This window comes from Ctenopharyngodon idella, chromosome 13 (genome assembly GCF_019924925.1).
Source record: "Ctenopharyngodon idella isolate HZGC_01 chromosome 13, HZGC01, whole genome shotgun sequence".
NCBI classification, from domain to species: Eukaryota; Metazoa; Chordata; class Actinopteri; order Cypriniformes; family Xenocyprididae; genus Ctenopharyngodon; species Ctenopharyngodon idella.
Genome location: NC_067232.1, coordinates 16812964 through 16840453, shown reverse-complemented (window position 1 = coordinate 16840453; position 27490 = coordinate 16812964). Strand labels below are relative to the sequence as shown.

The following is a 27490-nucleotide window of genomic DNA, read 5'->3' as shown; positions in this document are numbered from 1 at the left end:
AAACACTACAGCCGAAGACTGACTTGTGATGTACATAAACACACCTTAGGTGGTGGTGGATAGGAAAATCAGGCGCGCTGTGAGAACAGGTGCACTACCACAAACATTGGCTGTGTCTCAAATTCATCAAGCACTTCTGCTTTGCATCACCAGTTTGATTGGACCTGGAGCTCATCACATAAACTGACAGGGATTTTATGCAGTAGCTGTTGGCGCTCGTGCACTAGTGCTGGAGTTAGCCTCCGCCCACTGAATTTATACCGCCCCCTCCTCTATCCTCCGGTGCATAGGGACGGAGAACGCGAAGGAGACGCGTCCGTGCAGAGCTGCCATCGCTGGGAATATTCCCCTTTCGTTTATAGGAAGTCTCCGAATCCGTCTCGGTCGACAAAGATGGATGAAATGGAAGAGGAGTTAAAATGCCCGGTGTGCGGCTCGTTTTTCCGCGAGCCCATCATCCTGCCCTGCTCGCATAATATCTGCCTGGCCTGCGCGAGAAACATCCTTGTGCAGACGCCCGACGCCGAATCCCCGCAGAGCAGCCGCGCGTCCGGCTCCGGCGTCTCCGATTATGATTACTTAGACCTGGATAAGATGAGCCTGTACAGCGAGGCGGACAGCGGATACGGCTCCTACGGCGGGTTCGTGAGCGCACCGACCACTCCGTGCCAGAAGTCCCCCAACGGGGTGCGAGTTTTCCCCCCTACCGTGCCTCCTCCTCCCCAGGCACAACACCACCTGCTGCCTCACACAGGCGTCCTGCCGCCGGTCCCGCGGAACTCCTGCCTCACCTGCCCGCAGTGCCACCGCAGCTTGACGCTGGACGACCGGGGGCTCCGGGGCTTCCCCAAGAACCGCGTGCTCGAGGGAGTGGTGGACCGGTACCAGCAGAGCAAAGCGGCCGCGCTCAAGTGTCAGCTGTGCGAGAAGAGTCCCCGCGAGGCGACGGTCATGTGCGAGCAGTGCGACGTGTTCTACTGCGACCCATGCCGCCTCCGGTGCCACCCGCCCCGGGGTCCTCTGGCCAAACACCGGCTCGTGCCGCCGGCGCAAGGCAGAATCAGCCGCCGCACGAGCCCCCGGAAGATCTCCACCTGCACCGAGCACGAGCTGGAGAACCTGAGTATGTACTGCGTCCAGTGTAAGACCCCCGTGTGCTACCAGTGTCTGGAGGACGGCAAACACTCCACTCATGAGGTCAAAGCGCTGGGGGCCATGTGGAAGCTCCACAAGGTGGGGAAACTGATTGAGGTTGTTGTTTATTTATTACATTTTCCCCCTGATGACTAAAAAAGCATCTCTGACCAGCTGATTTAAACTGGTCTCACGGATGAACAACCTGGTCTAGATGTCTCACGGCCCTGGTAGACTGGTCTTCAGTAGGTTTAGTTGTTTAGTAAGCTGTTCTGCCAGGCTGAAAATGCCCTAAACCCCTTTAAAACTAGCTAAAATCAGCTTAAATGTTTTTCAACAGGCTGAGTGCTCTGGTTTTAGTATAAAGGGTCTGTCATGTGTAGTGCAGTAAGACTTGTCACTGTGATGGGTGAGACACCACCGGTCTAATTAAAACACAGCGCACGACACAGCCAGCCATGATTCAGGCCAAATGAAAAACACTTGTGCACCAGCTCTCATAGATTTAACAGGAAAAGGCATAAAAGACAAACCTTCCAATGGAAATATGTTTGTGTGGGTTTTGAGGCATCTATGATCATAACTGCAGTGCACTGTAGGTGCTGGTTTAAAGGGATGGAGGTTTCATTCTCCTGTGTGTGGTGTTGTGATGCATGTTTTAATCAGAATATGCTTGTTGATTGAAACTCAACCATACAGGTTGGTCGTGTTAAATGTGTGTGTCTGGATTCCTCAGGGAATGTGCAAAACTGCAGTGACAGTGGCCTGTTGTTGTAGCAACATGAGGCAGAGAGCTGATTTACTGTCTATCTGTCTGGGAAAGAGAAAGGAGTGTATCCAAAGGAGAGCCAAAGAATGAGGGAAGAGTCCCTTCTCTTTCTCATAGTCCTAACATGCTGCACCATGTGAGTCAGTAAATTGTGAGTGAATTAATAAACCCTCAGCGAGACAGTTTTATGTAATCAGAAACTGTAATCCTCAGCAATGGAGATGATGGATCAATAAGCACATGGTTTAACATGGCACACACAGGTCATGTACTGTTCTTTTAGAAATATTTTTGTTGGTGTGAGACAACCAACAATATAATATTGGTGATACAACATTCTGGGTGATATGATAAACTGATTGTCATCTTATGGCTAATAACCAATAAATGGGTGATATTAAAATTCTTTTAAAATGCTTCAAATGAATTTAGGCACCACAACATTACAATTACAATAAATGAATATTAATTCTTAGATTTGCTAAAGATTACATTTAAAGAGGTCATGACATGGATTTTTTTATTTTAATGTGTTCCTTAAAGGTTCACTTATGGTAATAAAGTTTTTTTGCACAAAAAAACCCCCAACTATATATGTGGAAGAACAATTATTTTCAACCTTAATTCTGACCCTCTCTCTGAAATGATCTGTTTTAAAGGGGCGGCTCCTTTAAGGTTTGTCAGTAAACGGCCACTGTTATGATTGGCTAATGTCGTTGCATAGAAAACAGCATCAACGACAACTCACTATTGCATGTGAGTAAGTGTTTTAAAACCATTATCCATATAAAAGCATAATTTACAGACAAAGCATTATGAAATCGTTTGCTTATACGGTTTGTGATGCAGCTGCTATAAGATCCAAAATAGCTGACTGCTTCATCTGTCAACAAAAGTTTCTTTGTGAACTCTCCATTTTGCCTCGTTTACAAAACAATCTGCTGTCAGATTCTCTGAACAAACATATAATCCTCTGATCCAGGACACTATTAAAAATAAACCATTTGCTTGTTCCTGATGCTGGTATTCTTATGAAGTTTCTACAGAAATGAACAAATGAGCTGTTTAAACAGAATGTAGCAAAGTGAACTTTCCTTTATGCTTCTATTTACTCTTCCATTTGTCCTGTTGTTGGCAGACTCATGTGCGTGGAGTATGTCAGAAAGTAAACTTGCATCTGTATACTGTATCCAGTGTAGACAGCATCAGTGATTATAATGGGCTCTAATTGCTTTTGACGCGACACAACGAAAAAGCAGCTTGTTTGGATATTGTGGGATCTGTGACGTCACACACACGTCACACTAATAAATTAGAAATTAAACAATTTAATATCCAATATAGGTGAGTATATTACCATTCAAATGTTTGGGAGCAGTAAGATTTATTTTGAAAGGAATTAATACTTCTATTCTGCAAAGAAGCATTAAATCGATCAAAAGTGACTAAAGACATAACAAAAAATTTCAATTTTAAAAAACATGCTGTTCTTTTGAACTTTTAACAAGTAGTGAAATTATCAGTGTTTAAAACAGTTCTGCTGCCTAATATTTTTGTTTTACAGTTTCCACAAAAATATTAAGCAGCACAACCATTTTAAATATTGATAATAATAAGAAATGTTTCTTGAGCAGCATATTAGAATGATTTCTGAAGGATTATGTGACACTGAAAACTGGAATAATGATGCTGAAAATTCAACTTTACCATCACAGGAATATATTACTTTTTAAAAAAAATATTCAAATAGAAATGTTATTTTGAATTGTAATAATATTTTACAACATTACTGTTTTTACTGTATTTTTGATTAAATAAATGCAGCCTTGGTAAGTATAAGACACTTCTTTCAAAAACATTAACAAATCTTACTGAACGGTTGTATATATCTAATATTGACTGAGAAATTACTATAAAAAAAAAAATAATAATAATAGTACATTTAAAAAATTGTACATTTAAGGCACGTGGTTGCATTATATTTTGCTATTTTACTGTTGTATGGCACTAATATTCACCCCTCTTTTACTTCTGAAGTAGAAAAGGAGACGTTTTCATGGGCAGAGCAGAAAAGTTACCCGCGGCACTAAGAAACAATTCGTATTGAATGACCGACCTCTCAGTTCAAGCACTGCATTACTCCATCTGGATTGAGCTACATTATTTTGTGTTTGGTTACATTACTCTCTGTTCAGAGCTCCATGTGTGATGATGTGGCTGCATCATATCAGTTTGAACTGGGACAGCAGCAGCGTTACGGCAGACCCAAATACGGCTTCCCCCTTTTAGCACCTGAGAGACACACACACACGCAGAGCAGATCTTGGATCAGTGTCCTCTACTATGGTCCCATCTGTAGCTTTTTCACTAAACACTGGTGAGCTGGCCTCATATCAGAGGAAAATGGCCTCTTTCCGCACTGCAGACACTTGCTCGTCATTCACTAAACAGATTGTAGTTTTGCTTTAGCCTCAGGGCCCCATATGCTTCCTTTTTCTCTCATTTTGTCCGTCTATCTCTGTGTCACATACACAGACACTTACACAGCAAGCAGGAAATGTGGCATGTGTGTTGATGCTATAAAAGATTTTTACTTGAAGGGAATATATTCCTGCTTTTTGCAACAGTGCAAAATATTTAAATTTTAATTGGTAAAATAGTAGTCCACAAATATGGCTGATATCTAGAGAGCTGCGGGTCACATATAATGTCGACATGTACATCATATATTTTATTTTTTTAAAAATCACTTATTTTGCTTGATTATTGAATGTTTATAGAATGTTTACTGACAATTCACTTAATTGTTCACTTTTCCAGTGAAAAAGGCTGTTAGATTTTGGAACTGGTCTATCCTTAGTACAAAAAATACATTATTAAAGCTTTTTTAGTAAAATTCAAATGCTCTTCTGAAAGAAATGCGTGTTTGATAAAACATATTTTCAATAGAATGATGAAATCATCAATCTCCTCCAGAGCAAATGGATGGATGATTTCCATCCAGTCTCTCTAGTGCAACCAAGTGGAAATACAGAAAAAATGATTGTTTCCTAACATGTTTCTCAAATATTCCTGTTGTCCCCTGCACTCTGATCCTGTCTTCCATTGCATGGACAAACTAGTAGTGTGTAGTCATGTGTAATTCAGTGATATGTTTGGCTTTAGTATGTAGTATTCTAGTGTGTAACACTGCGATATGTGACTAACTTCTTTAAGTTTAAAAAAAACCTCAATAATAATACATTTACAACTATTACTAACTTTAAGGTAAGACACCACAGGTGAATGTGGTAAATAATATTACTAAATAGATACGACCATATTCTCCAGTTGATTAATTGTAGTACATTGAGACAATTGTTTTTTTTTTTTTTTTTTATCACAAATGTTCTAAAATATGCAAATGAGGCATTACCTAATTTAAATATGCAATTATTTGCATACATTTCCAGAATGGAAATCTGATAAAGCCAGGTTTTGGATATTTCTTACTCTGTAAATCCGAAAATACTGTCAACAGTCAGAAAAAAATGCATTTTCACAATATATATATTATAACATATATATATATATATATATATATGTATATTATGAATGACATGAACAAAACCCTCTGTAAAAACCTTCAGAATAAAACTGGAAAGTTTGGTGTAAGTGCTACTAAAGCAGAGATTTCTGGCTCAGTGTAGGAGGAAAAACTCTTTTTGAGAAAACTTAATAAAATAAAATAAATAAAATATGTATTTTGGATGTTTTCTTTCCACTAGTCTAAAAGAAGACATGTTATGGAAGCAAAATAGCCTAAAGTCTTAAAATTGACCAGTACAAGAAAAAACAATGGTTTTGCCCGTAATGTCTTGCCTTAATTATTTAACTAATGGGTTTGTTGCAACTGGGCGCTTATTACAGAACCATCCTAACTAGAATCCTGTCTTATCTGTTTAGTCACCATGGTGATTTCAGCTCTCATTTAGGACAAAGATTGAAGATAGGATGTTTCTGTAACATTGCCCCTGCTGGGTTCTCATTGTAGGACTTTAGTATGTAAGGTGCTAGCATGTAGTGGTGTAAAGCTGTAACATGTTTGGCTTTAATGTGTAAGGCTGTCATATGTAGGGCTCTACAGTAGTATGTAATGTTCTTGAGTGTAATGCTGTAGCATATATGGATATAATGTAGTATATAGGCCATAGAGTAAAATTTGGAGCACTGTGTTTCATTCCTTGTTCTCTCATTTTTGTTCCTCGTTTGAGAACAGACCACAAATGAAAGTGGAGGTCTCTCGGCGGATGGTTGTCATAGCAATGTGAGAACATTTATAATGGGATATTTTCCCACTCTAAAGCAACATCCTTTGACTGTGCCTGACGCACACACACATACGCACATGCACTCCTCTTCCTATTCTCTCACCCACTCTTTTAATGACAGATTTAATGACTAACCTCTAACAAATTATGTCACTTTCTCTCTCAACTCAACTTTTTTCTCAAACACATTTTGTGTAGATCCCTGATTCTCTGTTGCAGCAGTTCGAACTGAACATTAAACTGTGATAAAGTGTTAAGAGTGCTGAAAAAAATGTATTATATTAAACATAGCAAAATTTGATTAAATATCATTTTAATAAAACATTGAATCTCTTTTTGGTTTGAAATCTAACAAAGCACCATTTCTAATTCAAATTCACTCACAATTTACTAAACTAAAATTGTTTATTTTCCAATGATAAGGCTGTTAGATTTTTATCCTTTGTAGAACAAGCTTTAGTAAAGTTAGTTAGGTAAAGTTCACTTGCTCTTTGTCTATATTTCCTATATCGTCTCACATCTCTGCTTCTGTCTTTATCTTTTCAGGGACAGCTCTCTCAAGCACTGAACGTTCTGTCTGATCGCGCCACAGAGGCCAAAGAGTTCCTGGTGCAGCTCAGAAATATGGTACAACACATACAGGTACAACAAAGACACACACTAACACTTATACACACTTGTCATGCACTTGTAATATGATCTGATTCTGTCCTCTCCTTGTGCTCTAGGAGAATGGAGTCGAATTCGAGGCATGTTTGGTCGCTCAATGTGATGCTCTGATTGAAGCTCTCAACCGCAGGAAAGCTCAACTTCTCAGCAGAGTAACCAAAGAACATGAACACAAACTCTCAGTAAGCACAACCACACACAAAACATTCCTTGAGTTCTTGAAGAGATTCTTGAAGAGATCTCAGTTATTGGGTGTCATTACTCATTTGAGGAGTTTATTTATGCAATGCGAATCAACCACAAAAGCCGAATGACAGCACTCTGTTGTATTTTTGAGGTAAAGGGAAGGAAAAAACCCAAATCACACAAATCACGATTTGATTTGTTAATTGGAGGTTTAGTGACTGCCACCTTGAGGATTTTTAGTATGTGCTAATAGAAGTGATGAATAAATTAGTTTAACAAAGGGGATTCATTTTTTTTAAATTTCATTTTCAGTAGCTTTCTATGAATAGAACTAGAGAAAAACACATTAATAACTTAGTGTTTAGATGTGTTTAAAGTCAGCATGAAACAGAATTTGCAATATTCTTTTCTTTCCTATTGTGATGTATAGTTTCTCAAGCAAGACAAAATGTAGGGCTGGACTTGATTTTGTCCATCGGGAATTGATTGAATCTTTTAGATCATTATGGTTTGCTATTGCTGTGATCTCATGTGAGTGACAGGTTGTCCTGAAACATCATCAGAGAAGAGAAGGGTGGGGCAGTAATTTACATTAAAGGCACAATATGTAATATTATGTCGGATTGCTTTCCATCGGCTGTGGAGACGACAACTCCCATGATTCCACGCTCATTCACGGGTCATCAAGCTACACCTTTGTTATTGTTTTAAATACACATACTGTGCCTTTAAAGATTATGAAGGCACATTCATTTTTAAAAAATAATGATGTGCACGGATACATTATTTATAATAAATTCTGCAATATTCCATAAAAAAAAAAAAAAAACTTTCCATTTTGATTTCATGGAAATCTCTACACATTTCTGTATTAGGGCAACAGATGACTGGGCTCTGTGGGTATTTTCTATTTTCCCATTAAAAATTCATTAGATCTCTTTTCTGGCAAATTTGGGTTCAGAATGGATTCATGCTTCAGGCAGCAGGGCTAATCAGCAGCCATTGTTGGTGTGTCAAATCAGCCTGTTTCTAGCCCAAGCTTCTATGCCATATGAAAAGGGTTGCTTTTATAGGGGGAATGCAGCTTAATGGTTAAAAATCTGGGCTATTAACAGAAAGATTTTAGGTTTAAACTCAAGTCATTGTGTCCTTGACTAAGACTCTGAATCCCAAGCTGCTCCACTGAGACTGCGCCTATAGTTAGTGTGCTGTGGTTCTCTTTTAAGTTGAAATGCAGCTATGAAATAACAAGTAACTAAATGGCAAATCAGTGTGCTTTTATACAGTCTTATGAATTCTAGGAAGATTATACAACTGTAATGCACTAACATGACCCTCAAGTCTCAAGTCTTCTAAATACAGAAGTTAACAATTAATGATACTGTTACATTTGGCTTACAGTTGCAAAAAAAAGTTTGGGAACCACTTGCAGAATTTGTGACAATGTGAATAATTTTAACAAAATAAGAGAGATCATACAAAATGCATGTTATTTTTTATTTAGTACTGTCCTGAGTAAGATATTTTACATAAAAGATGTTTACATATAATCCATAAGACAAAAAAATAGCTGAATTTATTAAAATTACCACATTCAAAAGTTTGTGAACCATTGATTCTTAATACTGTGTGTGGTTACCTGGATGATCGACGACTGTTTTTTTTGTTTTGTAATGGTTGTCCCTTGTTTGTCCTGAGCAGTTAAACTGAGCTCTGTTCTTCAGAAAAATCCTCCAGGTCCTGCAGATTCTTCAGTTTTCGAGGATTTTTTGCATATTTGAACCCTTTCCAGCAGTGACTGAATGATTTTGAGATCCGTCTTTTCACATGGAGGACAACTGAGGGACTCAAACACAACTATTAAAAAAGGTTCAAACATTCACTGATGCTCCAGAAAAAAACATGATGCATTAATAGATGGGGGGTGAAAACTTTTTGACTTTGAAGATCAAGGTAAATTGTACTTAATTTGTCTTCTGGTAAACATGTAAGTATCGTCTGTTGCTTCCGAAGGGCAGTACTAAATGAAAAAAATTGATATTTAAACGAAATAAGAAAAATTTGTACATCTTCATCCTGTTCAAAAGTTTTCACCCCCAGACTCTCAATGAATCGTGTTTCCTTCTGGAGCATCAGTGAATGTTTGAGACTCTCAATTGTCCTCAGTGTGAAAAGATGGATCTCAAATCATTCAGTCACTGTTGTAAAGGGTTCAAATATGCAAAAAATCTTTGAAAACTGAAGAATCTGCAGGACCTGGAGGATTTTTCTGAAGAACAGAGCTCAGTTTAACTGCTCAGGACAAACAAGGGACTCATGAACAACCATCACAAAACAAAAAAACAGTCGTAGATCCTCCAGGGAATGGCACACAGTATTAAGAATCAGTGGTTCACAAACTTTTGAACTGGGTCATTTTAATACATTTTTTTTATTAAAAAAAAATATTCTTTTTGTCTTGTTGATTATATGTAAACATCTTTTATGTAAAATATCTTACTTAGGAAAGTACTAATTAAAAAATAACATGCATTTTGTATGATCTCTCTTATTTTGTTAAAATTATTCACATTTTCACAGATTCTGCAAGTGTTTCACATACTTTTTCTTGCAACTGTATATAAATGTCTCTTGCATTGAAAGATAGTACATAGATTTGTAGTAGTCTATGAGTTATAAAGGGAAACGTAAAAATGTAATATTAAAATGGTCCTGGTCTCCCTCACTATTAGTAGTATGTGCTTTTGCTGGCATCTTATGTAGGCCTATTCTCTCCTCTTGTCTCCATGGTGCCTCAGGCCTGTTCCCATGGTTACAAAGATGTTGGGGTTCTAGTTTTGTCCAGTGGCTTTGCAAGATGAGACTGCATTTCTTCAGTTCTGTCTGGTTATATTTAAATGGCTCTTTTGCCTCAAATGAAGTGGTTTATGTGTGATTCATTTCGGTGTAGTAAGATTGGCTTTGGAGGACGTGTGTGTGCATCAGTGTGTATGTGTGCATCATGTAAAGGAGATGTAGCCTGTAGGTTTAAGTAGAAGAAGGAGGGACACACTCAGACACACATTCATCCAGTGGAATACGCAAACATGAAGTGCAAATGCATTTTAATATAGTGTTTTTTGTAAAAGGTCAGTGATGTGTTGCCTGCTCAGAGAGGATGATGACAATTGGTCCTGCTGTTGCCTAGCAACCCAGCCTCAGGACATATCATGAATTCATTCTCTTTCTCTTTCTTTCTCCTTTTTGTCTCAGGTGGTTCGTGATCAGATATCTCACTGCACGGTGAAGTTGAGGCAGACCACAGGACTAATGGAGTACTGTCTGGAAGTTATCAAAGAGAACGACCCCAGCGGCTTCCTGCAGGTCACTGACCCTTTTAATATCACACTAATGAACCTCATCTGCTGACATAGGCCAGAAAGTTAGGGCGCTTACGCAGTAGAAAGATCTTGATGGGAATGTATAAGATCCATTTTAAGGGTGTAGAAAGATCCAAATCAGTTTGACATAAAGCAAATTGGATTTCCAAAACTGGGCTGCTTCTCTGAAGTTCTCATTGGTCAGTTAAGCACTTCATCAGAGCGCACTGCAGCAAATGTTTTCTCAACTGTTGCTGTTCTCTAAAATATTTCATTGGCTGAATTCTATTTATTTCTAACTTTATTTCTTTATATATAAAGAAAGTTTATGATTCGCAATTCTGACTTTTTTTCTTGTAATTGTGAAATATGAACTCACAATATAAAGTCCAAATTGTGAGATATAAACTTGTAATTGCAAGAAAAAATCAGGATTGTGAGATAAAGTTTTTTTTTTTTTTTTTTTTTTTTTTTTTTTTTTTCCTGTGGCGGTAACAAGCATCCATAGATGTCAGATATTTGTGCATGCTCATTTTCTTAATTTTTATTTATTTTTTTGTATTTAGATTATCTTTCCCATCATATAACACTCATTGAAGTTAATCTTTAAAAACACTAATCATTTATTAATAATACTGTTATCTTTAGCAATTCCTAAAATGAATATCAATTTTTCATGCTGTACATTATTTCATATTGTATAATTTTGTGATGCCTAAATTCACATGCATCATTATAAAAGCATTTTGATTTTAACTTTTAGTATTTCTTTTTTTTTAGTTTGTACAAAATAGTATTTTAAAGGTGCAATGTGTAAATTGTAGCGGCATCTAGCAGTGAGGTTGCGAACTGCAACCAACGGAGCTCACCCCTCCCTTTCGGAGAAGCTATGGTGACCGCTTATGTCGCTTATGAGACAGTGAAGCAATGATGTTTTTTCTTATTTCTTACAAAGAATAATAAACCAGACGACTACTTACTAACTACTACTACTACTTCTTCTTCGTGCATATTCAACGTAGTGACGATGCAAGATACCTTTAAAAAACGCAAATGATTTAGAAGAACAGCATAGTGACGAAACGCGCTCTGTAGAGCAGTTTGTCTGTTTAGGGCTGCTGTAGAAACATGCCGGTGCAAAATGACGGCTTGACATGGAGGGGGGACCCGCGGCGTATGTAGATAGAAATGGCTCATTCTAAGGTAATAAAAACATAACGGTTCATTATGTAAGGTCTTTATACACCTCTGAAAACATAGTTATGTATATTATATTGTATTTCTGTCAATAGATCCTCCCAAATTTTACACATTGCACCTTTAATAATTACAAAAAAAAAAAAAAGTTAAAATAATTTTAATATCAACCATTATTTCAAACTGTATAATTTTGTGACGACTAAATTAACAAGCAGTTTGATTTTAGTTCTTCATTTTAAATTTATTTATACAAAATAGTGTTTTTATAAATAGTTTTAAATATTAAAATAATACATTTTAATATCAGCCATTCATCAGTTATTGACCATAACATGAAAATAATTGTCTTATAGGTGTTTGCCAGAACTTTAGCATCAGTGTGTCTACAGTATATATTACTCTTAGTAAGAGTTTATGCAAAACTTCTTGTAAGCCAGTGTGACATCATCCGTTTCTGTTAACAATCTTATTGGAGACTTTTGTACACTAATAAGTATAATCATCTATCAATTTAAAAAGACTGGTACATGATGTCCAAATGGAAATCTGCACAGAAATCATTTTAGTCCACGTATACTTATTCAGTACTCATAAATGAGTGTAAAGCCAAGGGCATGGAAAGTTCATGGAAATGCATTCATCAAAAAGTGTGTAAAACACTTAAGCACTGTTGCTCAATGACACTTTGCCTTCCAAAACTTTTCTGATCACAATGTTTTTTGCTCTGAGGTCTCTTATTAAATTAACACAAGGTCATACATTTACATAATAGCAACACTTCATTAATTTGACTTAATACCGTGTAATATATTCTGAATCACAGTCTGTGTGTGTGTGTGTGTGTAGATCTCAGATGCTCTGATAAGACGGGTCCATATGACGGAGAATCAGTGGGGGAAGGGCTCTCTGACCCCTCGCATGAGCAGTGACTTTGACCTGACGCTGGACAGCGGACCCCTGCTGCAGACCATACACCAGTTAGACTTCGTCCAGATGAAGGGTGAGCCTGTGTGTGCGTGATTGGGTGTGTTTCATATTTGCATGGCTTTCCTTAATGACACAGTAAGACCGTACACTGGACCCAAAATAACCCTGTCTGTCTTTGTTTGTGGCTTTATGTGTGTGTAGTTCCAGCTGCTCCTATTCTTCAGTTAGAGGAGTGCTGTACTCAAACCAACAGTGCGACTCTGTCATGGAAGCAGCCACCTCTCTCCACCATCGCTGTGGACGGCTACATTTTAGAACTGGATGATGGGAATGGAGGCCAGTTCAGAGTGAGTGTCATGTACACGCAGTGAACCTTTCTGGCCAAATTGCATCCTCAGAATTATATAGATTTCAACAAAATACAGTAGTGTTCTGTGCATGGTTCACTCTATGTTGCTCGTATTTTTTAAAGGGGCACCAGTGCTGTCCTGACCTCATTTTGTTCCCTAGAAAAGATAAGACATGACTAAAGATTAAAAAAAACTTTTTAACAGCTTAGTAGATAATTGGTTGAATGTAATATGTGATATTTAAAGGGTTAGTTCACCCAAAAATGAAAATAATGTAATTTATTACTCACCCTCATGCCGTTCCACACCCGTAAGACCTTCGTTCATCTTCGGAACGCAAATTAAGATATTACCTACTTACATACTTTATTATTATTATTATTATTATTATTATTATTATTATTTTTGGTTTACTATTATTTTTCTTTCTCGAAGTGAATGCAGTGAACATTGCATGATTGTTAAATGTGATGTTTCTGCTTGGCTGGCTGAATGATCTGTCCAATTGAAAGAGGTTTTACTCAGCAAGAACAAACATTTGAAGAAACATTGTGTATAAGTATACGCACAAGTGCACACTCATCCAATGTCAGTGTGTAGTGTATTATAAAAGTTATATTGTTGAACATGGTTTTGTCATTTGGCTGTGGGCAGTCAGAATGAGTGATGTTCATTTGAGTGACGAGGGACACACATATTTCCATTAGTTCATCAAGTCAAGTCCACAAAAATGGTGTCTCATCTCATATTTGCCACAAAATGCCTGAGTCTACAGATGATTCATGCCTCTCACTGCAGAAGTCTATTTATATATTAGAGGGCCACTTCACCCACGAACACACACTTACAGTATCTCACAGAAGTGAGTACACCCCTCACATTTTTGTAAATATTTTAATATATCTTTTCATGTGACAACACTGAAGAAATGACACTTTGCTACAATGTAAAGTAGTGAGTGTACAGCTTGTATAACAGTGTAAATTTGCTGTCCCCTCAAAATAACTCAACACACAGCCATTAATGTCTAAACCGCTGGCCACAAAAGTGAGTACACTCCTAAGTGAGAATGTCTAAATTGGGCCCAAAGTGTCAATATTTTGTGTGGCCACCATTATTTTCCAGCACGGCCTTAACCCTCTTGGGCATGGAGTTCACCAGAGCTTCACAAGTTGCCACTGGAGTCCTCTTCCACTCCTCCATGACGACATCACGGAGCTGGTGGATGTTAGAGACCTTGCGCTCCTCCACCTTCCATTTGAGGATGCCCCACAGATGCTCAATAGGGTTTAGGTCTGGAGACATGCTTGGCCAGTCCATCACCTTTACCCTCAGCTTCTTTAGCAAGGCAGTGGTCGTCTTGGAGGTGTGTTTGGGGTCATTATCATGTTGGAATACTGCCCTGCGGCCCAGTCTCCGAAGGGAGGGGATCATGCTCATGGTTCCCTCAATGAACTGTAGCTCCTCAGTGTCGGCAGCACTCATGCAGCCCCAGACCATGACACTCCCACCACCATGCTGGACTGTAGGCAAGACACACTTGTCTTTGTACTCCTCACCTGGTTGCCACCACACACGCTTGACACCATCTGAACCAAATAAGTTTATCTTAGTCTCATCAGACCACAGGAAATGGTTCCTTAGTCTGCTTGTCTTCAGCAAACTGTTTGTGGGCTTTCTTGTGCATCATCTTTAGAAGAGTCTTCCTTCTGGGATGACAGCCATGCAGACCAATTTGATGCAGCGTGTGGTCTGAGCACTGACAGGCTGACCCCCCACCCCTTCAACCTCTGCAGCAATGCTGGCAGCACTCATACGTCTATTTCCCAAACACAACCTCTGGATATGACGCACGTGCACTCAACTTCTTTGGTCAACCATGGCGAGGCCTGTTCTGAGTGGAACCTGTCCTGTTAAACCGCTGTATGGTCTTGGCCACCGTGCTGCAGCTCAGTTTCAGGGTCTTGGCAAACTTCTTATAGCCTACGCCATCTTTATGTAGAGCAATGATTCTTTTTTTCAGGTCCTCAGAGAGTTTTTTGCCATGAGGTGCCATGTTGAACTTCCAGTGACCAGTATGAGAGAGTGAGAGTGATAACACCAAATTTAACACACCTGCTCCCTGAGACCTTGTAACACTATACCGAGTCACATGACACCGGGGAGAGAAAATGGCTAATTGGGCCCAATTTGGACATTCTCACTTAGGGGTGTACTCACTTCTGTGGCCAGCAGTTTGGACATTAATGGCTGTGTGTTGAGTTATTTCGAGGGGACAGCAAATTTACACTGTTATACAAGCTGTACACTCACTACTTTACATTGTAGCAAAGTGTCATTTCTTCAGTGTTGTCACATGAAAAGATATAATAAAATATTTACAAAAATGTGAGGGATGTACTCACTTCTGTGAGATACTGTACATGATCACATTCATCTGAGGTGATCACAAGTGGACACTTGTGATTTGATTTCATCTAATTTTTTGGTTACATACGCTACCGTTCAAATGTTTGGGGTCGGTGAGATTTTTTTTAATGTTTTTGAAAGACGTCTCTTATGCTTCTTATGCAAAATTTTGAACCGTAGTGTACATCATCAAAAATAAATCTCCTGAGATTAGCCACACACACACATTGACACTTACAGATAATCATTAAAATACTCTCCCTCAGACACACATTGTTACCTGCACATAGATACGCACACTCAACTATCCTCTAAACAGGCCAAGCTCTTATTTTAGAAAGCCAGGTTCACGTGTTCTTATATTTGCTCCATTTTTGGCTAGATTTTTAGCAACAGCATCACATTGTGTTTTTCCCAAGATATTCATCAGCATTAGCAAATTAACTGAACAGTATATTCTGCAGGAAGCGATTCCATGCCTACAGAAAATGTGCATACTATGAAAAGTATGTAAATTTTCTGTATGCATGGAATACCTGGGCTGAACTGAATTTGAAGTTGCATACTACTAGTTCTGAAATAGTAAGAGTTGTATGATAGTATAGAATTCCGATTTCAGCCATAGACCCAATTCCTTTGACATAATGATGTAGATTATTTTGTGTACTATATCCCACAATGCAATGCACTCAAACTGGCCTTCTATTTAAAGTGTGACCAATAAACTAAAAATAGTATCAAAGGGGTTTTTAACATCTTTTTCTTGATTCAGAATTTGTTTAGACTGCCCAATTTATACAGAATTGTGTGAAACGTACTGTTTCATGTATTCTGTTTAAAAAATAGTAGGCAGTTTGCAGTATATAATGTGCAGTATACAGTAAGCAGTACCCTGGTAGCCTTTTTTTAAACAAAGGGTGTTAACCACATGTGTTTACTAACTGATGTGTTTTCTACAGGAAGTGTACGTTGGTACGGAGATGATCTGCACTGTGGACGGTCTGCACTTCAACAGCACTTATAAGTCCCGTGTTAAAGCGTTTAACTCCAGTGGAGTCGGCCAGTACAGCAAAACTCTTGTCATGCAGACATCAGAGAGTAAGAGATGTTATCTCACTGTTACACTCACACACCTTACTATTGAATGCTGTCACTCTTAATGCACAGGGAAGCTTGAGCATGTCAGTGCAAAATAATACAGCAGATTTTTATTAGTAATGTCAATAAAGTGGGCAGTTTCCACAAATAAGATATATACTTTGGTGTTTTATGACTTTTTTTAAGGACTTGGAGGCCTATATTTTTGAGACCATCAGATACATTTGATAAACTGGTTTCTAACATAAAATTAACCTAGCGTACAAAATAGTTTTCAAATGTCTGTATCCCCTTAAAATGGGGGTTGTTTTGGCCAATTCAGAGGTTTTGACCTTCTCGACAGTGTCATAAATCAATATCTGTTGAATTGATAATAAAAAATAAAAAGAACGTTGTTCAAAATTATTAGCTTTTTATATTTTTATAGATTTTATAATTTTTTTATTTAATATAAATATTTATATTAATATTTAAATTAATTGATTTATTATATTAATATATTTGAATAATTTTAATATTTTATTTTTGATGTTTATCTTAAAGGTGCAATATGTAAAATTTTCTATCCGCTAGAGGTCACTAGAGGCCTATTCAAAACAAAGGCGTAGCTTGATGACGCCAAGTTTGAGCGTCACCTTGGGACATGTGGTCTTCAACTCACAAGCCGGTGGAAAATAATCAGGATAGGACTCGGGCAGAAATCATGTTCATGGATGCAATTATTAACTTTACTGTAGTATGAAGCAGAGCAGGACCGAGTGTTGTGGGAGCTGAACGAGGCCGCTGGAGCGATTGCGCAACACACGTCTCGCAAGCAGCGGAACTTTTATTATGTCAGTCGCCAGCGCCGCTTCCGCTTTTCCGGTCATGAGTATGAGGTAACGCAGCTCTTTTTATCATATTAGATACATTTGAGTGTGTTGAAAATGATGTTATAGCGTTACTCTGTGCGTTCGCTCGGTGGCTGCTGTGAGACACTTGTTGCACACTGCAGTAAGCTAAATCAACTTTAGAATATCATATTAATAAATGCTGGATAGCTTGTGTTGATAAATGGCATGGAATTAATTTTAAAACGTATTATATGATAGAGAAAATGCTGTATTACTGTTACTAAAATAAAGCTGCATATGATTATGCTATGTTAGCTACTTGACAAAATAGTGTTTTTCTCTGAGGTATGGTAAAGCATGGTACTCGTGGAAAATCAAGAAAATTAGATTTAAACAATAAGACTAAACGTGTTGAGCTATATAACAATAATTAGTTTTCTGTCTATAAATATATCAAAACAGTTGTTCCCTTGTCTGTTAAAATGTAATATATTAAAGCGTTTTTGGTGTTTCCATGGTTTCTACAAAATAAAACCGGAAACCGAGGGTAATGCAGATATGACGCAATTGACAGGCGACTCCTCACACGTCCCGGAGCCTTGGTTAAAAATGCAATTTTCTCAAGATTTACAAATAGTTGGAAACATTTGGGATATTGTAAGTACTCAAGTGAACAAAATATACAACACTGGCCTAGTGGTTTTTGGATATTTTACTGCAAAATTCTTACATATTGCACCTTTAATTAGTTATTGTTAATTAGTAATTGTTAAAAAGTTATAAGTGCCTCGCACACCCAAATTGGATGAAGATAACGATATAAACTAAAAAAAACTACTCAACTTTATATATCTGTAGGCCTAAGGATGGTTGATTGACTGAAATGTTTCTCATTAAAATATTTTTGTGATCATGCAAACTTGAGTAGTGTGCAGGATTTATATTTTTCTAGTTTATAATGTTTATTGCTAGAAAATAATGAAACCACACAAGTCATGGTTTTAAACTGCATGCCCCAAATTTTGGTTGCAGTGTTGCAAAATCTTCATTTAAAATAAATAGAAAATAAAACAGCTCATATAAAATTTAGTTTGACCTTGCTGGGTTTTCAGAAGCATTGAAAAAAAAAAAAAAGTTTCCAGCTCTTTGTTGTACCCTGTTCATGGAAAGTGCCAGTGACGTCACACTGATAGTCTGCTGTGGTGAGGTCTTTATGAGCACTATTGTATGTCTGATACTAATATAAATTAACATCATTGTTAATGTGCTGTTAACATTACTGACACTCTATAATTGTTCTTTACTTGTGAGTGCTGAATAAGTCCAGCTTCCCTGATCTGCTGCTTTCCTTCCTCTCTTTCAGTACCCAATTTTGTTACTTTCTTTTTTTCTCTCCTTCCACCTCTCTGCTTTTCCTTTCCTCTGCATTTATCTGCCTTTTCCACTTTTCTTTTTCTCTCCAACCTTTTCTCGCTCTTTTCCCATCTCTTCCTTTCTCTTGATTTCAGTGAGTCTACCTTCATATGATAGTAAAACTCTGGCTGCAGGTATGAATGCCTGAATATCTGAACATCATGATTATGTTAACCTCATACACCCTTCCTTGTCTGCTTGTATATGTTTGTTAGTGTGTGTGTGCGTTTGTGTGTGAATAAGAGTTTGTGTTTGCAGGGTTGATTTGCAGTGTCTCTGTTCTTAAACTCATCTGGACTTTCATTCTTACTGTAAGTCGAAGCTCAACGAGCCTTCATGACTGTATGTGTGTGTGCTCTTTCTGCAGTTGCCTGGTTCACCTTTGACCCTGCATCAGCCCACCCTGACATCATCTTGTCCAACGACAACCTCACGGTGACGTGTAACAGTTACGATGACCGTGTTGTCATGGGCAACACAGGGTTTTCTCGTGGTGTGCACTACTGGGAGATGACCATCGATCGCTATGACAACCACCCTGACCCTGCATTTGGGATCGCCCGGGTTGATGTCATGAAGGACGTGATGCTTGGGAAGGATGATAAAGCCTGGGCCATGTATGTGGACAACAACCGTTCCTGGTTCATGCATAACAACTCACACACCAACCGGTATGGATGAATGTCTATGTGTGCATGTTTGTGTTTTGAAACTTTTATTTTATAGTATTTTGGAATTTCTTCATTGATATACACTGAAAAAAGTAAAACGATCTTTCATTTATTTAAATTGCATTTTTATATTAATCTAATTGAAAATCATGGTTTAAACCTGTTTACCTTTCAAATGGGAACTCACACTGCGTCTGAACAAGACGCTATGGGGAATGCCTCCAGAGTGACCGGTGTCTGAAGCACGTGTTAAAACTCGACAGTATCATTGGCCGACGACAGTCCATGACATCACTACCAATGCGACTGTGAGTATAAAAGGGCGCCTGTAGTACATGCCATTCTCTTCTTTGTCTTCAGGAGCCTTTGTTTGCAAAGTGTTTAGGCGATTTTTCAAAATGGAGTCCACTGCCAAACGTTTCAGGAAGTGTGTGCCTCTGTGTCAGAGGTATCGGACACCAGAGGACACGCATGACTTGTACGTTATGTGCTTGGTCAAGGAGCACGCACGTTCAGTCCTTGAGGGGGCTGAATGTGTGAGAGCTTCTCAATGAATAAGCTCCGTTCACGTTTGTCCCTTTTCTCGAGGGAAATGGGACACACGTCTGCGCCTCTGTGGCTCAGGACCCACGAATGCTGAGGTGAAGTGGAGAATGAGATCGAGCTGGCTGAAGAGCTTGAGAAAAGGTATGGATCTTTCTCACTCTTCAGCCTCGAGCAAATTGTTGGATCAGAACGTGCTGTCACTTGCATCATCCGATCCAGCAGATAGTGCTCTACTGGCTGCCAGCCAGGAAGAGCAGGATGTGGCTGAGGAGAGTGAAGAAGCCTGCCTGCCCCACAGCTTCTGGAGGTTATGGCCCGTGCCACAGAGAGACTAGATTTCCCTTGGAGGCGCGAGAGAGGGGAGATTGCTCATGGCAGGTTGGACAAGCGATTGCTGTCTGAATATAGCCATCCCACTCCCATGAGCCTTCCATTTCTTTTGGATCTCCATGCTGAGATAATGGAAGAAACCATATTTGGCCCGCATTCATCTCTTTCATCACGCTAATTATGCAAATGTAGTGGGAATGCGTGAGCATGGATATGAGATGAGTTTGCTAAGCAAACTGCTGTCGCGATTGGTCGATCAATGGCAAAAATGGTGGCCACGGAGAGACACCTGTGGGTGAACCTGGCTGACATTGGGGAGGAACAGAAAAACTTTCTCCTCGATGTGCCGGTTTCACCTTCAGGGAGAAAGGTGAGTTCAGGGAGGCAAAGGCACGGTCGGTGGCCTTCAAAAGATACATCCTGCTCCGGTCCAGATTCGCTCCTAAACCCCCTGAGGGGCCTGGCCTGTCCTGGTCTGAGGAGGAATAGGTTCCAGAGGAGAAGCGACACAAGGAGGGTCAAACTGAACTGTCAAACTGAACGATCAAGCTGAGTGGTCTAAGCGATCTCGAATCGTTGAGGAGAAATAACATCTCACTTCCTTCCCTTGTTCCTCTTTCCCCTTCTTTCTCCCCCTTCCTAACGGGGGCTGGGGTTGGGTAACAGAGGGTTTACACACGTTTGCATTGGCCCCTGAGGCTGGACCAATGATGTTAATGGCAAAAATTAATAATAACTGCCTTCTGATGGTTCGGCAAAGGACTTGAATGTAAGCTGTGAAGCATGCCTAGTCTGACTAATGTTAGTGCACGAACTGAGAATGCTCTCCAGTTAAAATTGGCATCCCTCCTCACATTGCTATAGTAGTTCCTGTAAATAGTTGACTAGATGATAGCTCAAGGTTGAAGCTGCCTCCACCGGATATTGGGTTTACTAAGTAGGAAGCTCTCTTACAGCACCAATCTCGAGAACCCGACAGTGAGTGGCTTTCGCCCCAGATTTGCAAACCCACCTCGTTTTAAGGCACCTTCAGGAGTGTCTGAGACTTGAGTTTCCGGATGCATTCTCAGGTGGAGTGCAGAGTAGAACCACTTGTTCGGAATGGGTTCTCTGTTTACCGTGAAGAGCTCTTCCGATCTCTAGAACCCAATGTGGCATTCGGCCCAGATTTGTGAACCCTTCCTGTTGTAAAGCACCTTTGAGAGTGCTGGAGTCTGGAAATCCTAGTCCGAAGACAGCAGTTTGAGTGGTTAGAGTGCCTAGCAAAGTCTTCATGGTGAGCTTGGATTAGGACCCACTTGAGTGTCTATAAGTAGAATCCTCCACTCCCTGAGAAGAGCTCGGTCTGATTCCTGGAATCCATTTTTATATCTACTAGACAGGCCTCAGACTGATCTCTTGGTAATTGATGGAAAGCGGTTTTTGCACAGACTTGCAAAACCTTTTTGTTGTAAGGCGACTTTGGCAAGTGCTGAATCTTGAGATCTTGGTATCAGGATAGCTGGTTGTAGTTAACACTAAAACAGCTAATTCCTTTTTACCAGCAGGCCTTTAGGTTCTTCTAAAGAGTGACCCTTCCCAACTGTTGAGGGTCTTTGAGTAGGGTCCTCTTCTCCCCAAGATAAGCATTGTCAGGTTCCTGGATTCATACCTCTTTAAGACAGCCAGGTCAAGTGGTAGTAGCTAGGGCTTTTGCAGTTTCTCTTTTAAGTGAGTCTTTAGGGTTGAGTACAGAGTAGTACCCCCCTCACTCCAGAGGGTTCTTATACAGGGTTCTCTGCCCCCCAGAGCTACCCATCTCTAGAGCCCAATGAGAAGTGGCTTTTTGCCTTTTAGCATCCCTTCTCATTGCTAGGCACCTTTGGGAGTGCTGGATTCTTGAGATTCTGCCTGTAGTCAGACAGGAAGTGGGCACTTTTCTACCAAGGTAGTTAAGCTTTGCCCCTCTGGGGTATCCTAGGGGTAGAGCAGGGATTCTCTTGTAGTGACAGGCTATAGAATAAGGTATTCCTGGGCCAGGTACCCTTAAAGGTGATGTCAAGCATTCAGAGCTGACATACCAGACCATCGAGTCGTGCCCTTGGGCTGAGCTCTATCGCTTGGCCCTGCGAGGAAGGGAGGAATGTTGAAAAGACGGGGACTTTCCTTGTATAGGACATGAGACTTGGGTAATAGCCATAGGGAATTTCGTCACTGACAGTTCCACCAGTGGTGCACCTGAGTTAGGGAGTCTTTAACTTCAGCATATAAGTTCGTTATGTGTTTTTCATGTGCTTAGACATTTCCCCTCAGCATGGTTTAGTGGGTATTTGTTCCTCATGGCGTCTTGTTCAGATGCAGTGCGAGTTCCCATTTGAAATGGGCACATCTCGGTTACAAATGTAACCCTGGTTCGCTGAGGAGGAGAACAAGACACTGCGTCTCGTTGCCATGCTTTGGGCTTGCCTGCTTGTGTCTCCTTTAGACAAAGAAGTGGATGAAGTGTACTAAAGACACCCTTTTATACTCATGGTCGCACCGGTAGGGATGTCACGGACTGTCGTCGGCCAATGATATTGTCGTGTTTTAACACGTGCTTCAGACACCAGTCACTCTGGAGGCATTCCCCATAGCGTCTTATTCAGACGCAGTGTCTCATTCCCCTTCTCAGGGAACCAGGGTTACATTTGTAACCAAGATGTTTGTTCAGTTTGACTAAAAATATAAAAAAGTTTTGAATAAAAAATAACAATCCCAATAGAAAAAAAATTAAAAGAAACTGTTTTGTTTAAATAGTATTTTCTCTTGACACCAGAGTGTTGATGTGCAGAACACATACTGGACAGCTTTATTGACTGCAGAAATTATTGCTTTATTTATTTATTTATTTATTTATTATTATTATTATTTTTTTTTTTTTTTTTTTTTACTAATATTAAAATCTAAATATAAGGTTTGAACCAAACCATCAATATAATTTATGAAATTATAAAAAGAAATTGCCTGGTAAAAAAGCTTGATAAAGCATCTCAGCAAATGTTCACTGTTGCCCTTGGTTACAAAGTGCATGCTTCATTGAATTAATGAATAAAGCTAATAAAAAAAAAAGGCTGAAATCGATTACATGTGGATGATAAACCGTGATGCATTACTGCCACCTGCTGTTAATTCATATTATTCACATAAAGTAGAGAGAGGTCAAGGGTAACAGCAGGCTAACAGGCTAAGATCGCTAATAGATTTACGTTAAATGTTGCAAATAAAATGCACTTGTGTATTTTAAATGTTTATTGACTCAAACTAGAAGGTCTATAATAAGTCTTTCACACTATAAGTCAGTGGCTCAGTGCATCATCTTTCATTTATTCTCTGTCTTTCTCTTCTCCCTCTCTCAGTACGGATGGAGGAATAAGTAAAGGGGCAACTGTGGGCGTGCTGCTGGATTTCTCTCGTGGAATTCTGTTGTTTTTGATAAATGATGAGCAACAGGGACCCGTTGCCTTCAACACACTAGAGGGCATGTACTACCCAGCCATCAGCCTCAACCGCAATGTTCAGGTAACATTCATTTGATTCATTCACTAGTGATGGCGAAATGAAGTTTTGCGAAGCACCGAGGCTTTCCCCTCAAGTGTATCGTAAAAAGGTTCATTACTCGAAGCTTTTCAACACGGTGCACACTAACGACATCTTGTGGTCAAAGGGTGGAAAAAACTGCCTTTGCGTCCCAGATGACCCAGCTATTTTTGGACTGTTTCATGTAATAAATCAGTTTGTGCTATGAAAAGCGTATAAAACAATGTAAATTATTATTATACATAAAGTCTTTCACGTGTCATTTTACTTACACAATTTGAATAAATGAGTCTGAATAAATTGTTTGGGGAAAAATAGGCAAGCTTTGGCATATATTATCAAAATAAATGATTGTCATAGAATGAAGTATGAACTGGGAATAAATACAAACTATGTAAATATTTATTCGTATTATGGCATATTCTTTAGCTAAAAAGCAAATGACACTTCACATCTACGCAAGGGTTCACGTTATGTGAATCAGAATATGAAGCAGTCACGTGGTTGTGTGCGAAAACGAAGCTTCGGATGTCACCGAACACGTGGTTATGGCAAAACGAATCAAGCTCCGATACAGTGCTTCAATGTGAGATGTTTCGTTTTTTTGATACAAGCTTCGAAGCCTCGGTGTCAAACGTCACATCACTATCATTCACTGTTTACTCTTGTGAGAAAGAGTTACACTGTAGCATACTTTAAAAAAAAATCTTTATCTTTAAAGGCTTAAGTGCAAATTGTTAGAAGTTATAGTTTTGGATACTTAATTGCATGTTATTTGCAATTAAATGAAAATGTATTATAGTTGTTATTTTTATTAAATGTAATTAGCACTTAAGAGTGCTCGGTTTACCCATTTAAGTATGACTCATATTGCTATGATTAGGAGAAAGTGGCATAACATGAGGCACAACATGGCGGAATAATTCCCGCCTTCTAAATAAAAGAGCCAATCGCCAATTGTGTCACTGCAGCTGCCTTTAGGCATATAGAAATAGTCACTGTTCTGCTTATGACTGCACATGCACATTGGATGGTCCAGCCTGCAGTTTTTTGTCATGATTTAAACGTTTAGAAACAAAACGTATGAGACCATTGTTGACAGATTTCAAATATGATATTTAATCATAAGCTTGGTGAGAATTTTGAAGAAATTCTTAACAGCTTTGGAGAATTTGATGTTTCCTAATTCAAAGAGATAGAAGCTGTACTTCCATGACTGAAATAGCTGCCTGAGAGGCGTTTCAAAGATGGCCGCCGAGTGAAATAGCTTGCCTTAAAGGGACTTTGCTTAAGCATATCTTAATATGCTTTCATAATTCTATTGTCTTTGTGATATAGTTTAAGTGTACTGTTGAATGTACTGACAAGCATTTTAAAATATAATGTCATTTCTATGTATTTAAATATATTTGTAATTATGAAGTTGCAATTTAGTTCATTTAAAATTTACTTTAAATGTAATATCGAAAAACACACTACAGTTAAAATTATAATCAAGTATTTTACATTTGCTTTAGTATGTTAGTCAGCACATCAAAATAAGTACTTCTTTGAAGCAAACAATGATTTAAAATGTTAATTTTACATTGCACTTTTTAAAAGTACTTAAGTGTGCTAAAAATAGTTATGGAAGTGTAAGTACACTTAAATGGCCTTGTGTTTCATTAATATTATAATATCTGTAATTAAGTTTTGTTTTTTTTTGTTTTTTTTTACAAATATACTTTTAAGGTTTGAAGTACATTACAGGTGCACATTAAATACAAATAAGCACACTTCTTTTTCACAAATGCTCTTTTTACTAAATAAGAAACGCTTTAAAAGTTCCAGCATTAATGTTTTAAGGACTTCGGCTAGTTAATATGTATGTTTGTTAATAAAGAGAATGCAAGTCTACTATGTGCAGAGGAAGCATAAACTCTTTTAAAAATAAAATTTTCTTTCTTCTGTCTTGATGAATGGCATAATTTTGCTTGAATACATTGAATTTCATGATACATGATATATAATCTATAATTTAAACTTGAACCAAAAAGCTTTTTATGAGCATTGATATATCTTGATTATTTTTGTGTGTTTCTTTTAATAGGTGACTCTTCATTCTGGGCTGCCTATTCCTGATTTTTATACACCTGGAGAGTCTGAAGCTGCAGGCTCAGTCTGCTGAAGAGTCCTTGACTGATACACATTCATGTATAGACACACAAATGCACAGACAAGTGCACATGGATTCAGCTGTGAGTACTTGGCAAGGGGTTTGCTGCTGACAGTCATTAATACGTTTTAACAAGGTCTGAGAGTTCAGAAATGTAAATGGACCTGATTTATGTGAGGGTTAGGGTCAACTGAACCCTAACTTAACCCTAACCTTAACTCTGACCCTGATGTATGTGAGGTAAATTAATATTGAAATTCTTGAATCATTTTCCTCTTTCTTACTCTTTTTCTAGATATGATTATCATTATTATTATTATTATTATTATTATTGATGTTGTCATTGTTGTTTTTATGGAAAAGGTGCTCATGGATGTGAACTCCAAGCTTACTGGATCTTAACAGAGTCTGTTGTTTCATGATAAAATCCTCTGTGTGAAGTTAAGCTTAGAAATAAGTTACTGATGTGTTAGACCTTAGAGGATGAATTTTACATTACATAGAAACGTTCTGTTGCATATAAAGGTGATTTTTAACTGCAGATGGGGACAGAAACTAGAGTATAATATCTGATATTACAACCTCCTTGTGCATATTATGCCTTAGTTAATCTTATATATCCTAAACCCAAACCTAAACCCTCTCCTGAATCTCAAACTGTAAACCCTGACCAAACCCGATCCCTAAACCTAAACTCTGTCATATTACACCTCAATCAAAACGCTGTCATATTACACCTCAATCAAGATATTTCTAACCTTCTCTCCACATTCACACATACAATTGGGACATATTAGAGAATGCCAGAATGAGCTGAATGTGTGTCAGTGAGGAGGTAATGGCTTTCTGTTTGTTGAACAGAATGGAAAACACTAATTGGGACACAAACACATGCACACATACACACACAGGCATTTCCACAGCCTTGCGTAACGTATTATGGAGAGATGAGAATGAATAAACTTTTGTTTCTCTTTCTCCCTCTTTTATTTTTCCTTTGCTGCCTCAAATCTGCACAAGCTAAACGCAAATGCTAAACAAATAACTGGTGCTGCTTTTGTTCAATGTGAGAAAATATTGCAATATGAAACAATAGAGCTTCAAAGAGAGAACTTTAAACAAGACAGCGTACATTGTAGCTGCTTGAAGCATTGGCTATAAGTTTACCATAAAGGATGTACTTTTGCATTTAAAAAAATATTTAAAATCCCACTGGTGGGGTTAAAATATGGAGCAGATGGTTTATGCTCAACAAACAACTGAATGTTTGGGTGTGTGACTGGAAAATTTCACCCATTGTAAATTGTATTTTTTAATAAATTAATCCCAATATAAGAAATGTATTATTATTATTATTATTATTATTGTGTCTGAATTGTTGTTATCTGTAAAGTTCTATGCTCAATAAACTGGATTAGGTGCAATAAAAAGCTGTCTGTCATTTCCCTTCGAAAATAGTTGTGCAAAATGTGTGCAAATTTGCAATGTTAAATATTTTTATTAATCGTAATGTATTAAATTAATGTAATAATGTGGTTTACTAGGTTAATATTTGTTATATAGTAACTATGCCGAT

The 27490-nt window shown here is 38.4% G+C and overlaps 1 protein-coding gene across 8 annotated transcripts; it reads left to right on the top strand.

Moving 5' to 3' along the window:
- Window positions 1-27344, top strand: trim9 (tripartite motif containing 9). Of its 8 annotated transcripts, XM_051917270.1 has the most exons (13): window positions 1-1233; window positions 6162-6209; window positions 6760-6855; window positions 6942-7064; window positions 10321-10431; window positions 12474-12627; window positions 12756-12901; window positions 16273-16411; window positions 18753-18791; window positions 19025-19328; window positions 19532-19636; window positions 23579-23741; window positions 25849-27344. In XM_051917270.1, exons 1-13 carry the CDS (start codon window positions 394-396, stop codon window positions 25924-25926), a joined length of 2346 nt encoding a protein of 781 aa, XP_051773230.1. In that variant the 5' UTR covers window positions 1-393; the 3' UTR covers window positions 25927-27344. The 8 variants fall into 8 exon arrangements, with proteins under 8 accessions (XP_051773230.1, XP_051773232.1, XP_051773234.1 ...); XM_051917272.1 differs by lacking the exon at window positions 6162-6209 and having other exon boundaries at window positions 4-1233; XM_051917274.1 differs by lacking the exon at window positions 19532-19636 and having other exon boundaries at window positions 4-1233.
- The last annotated feature ends 146 nt before the right edge of the window (window positions 27345-27490 follow it).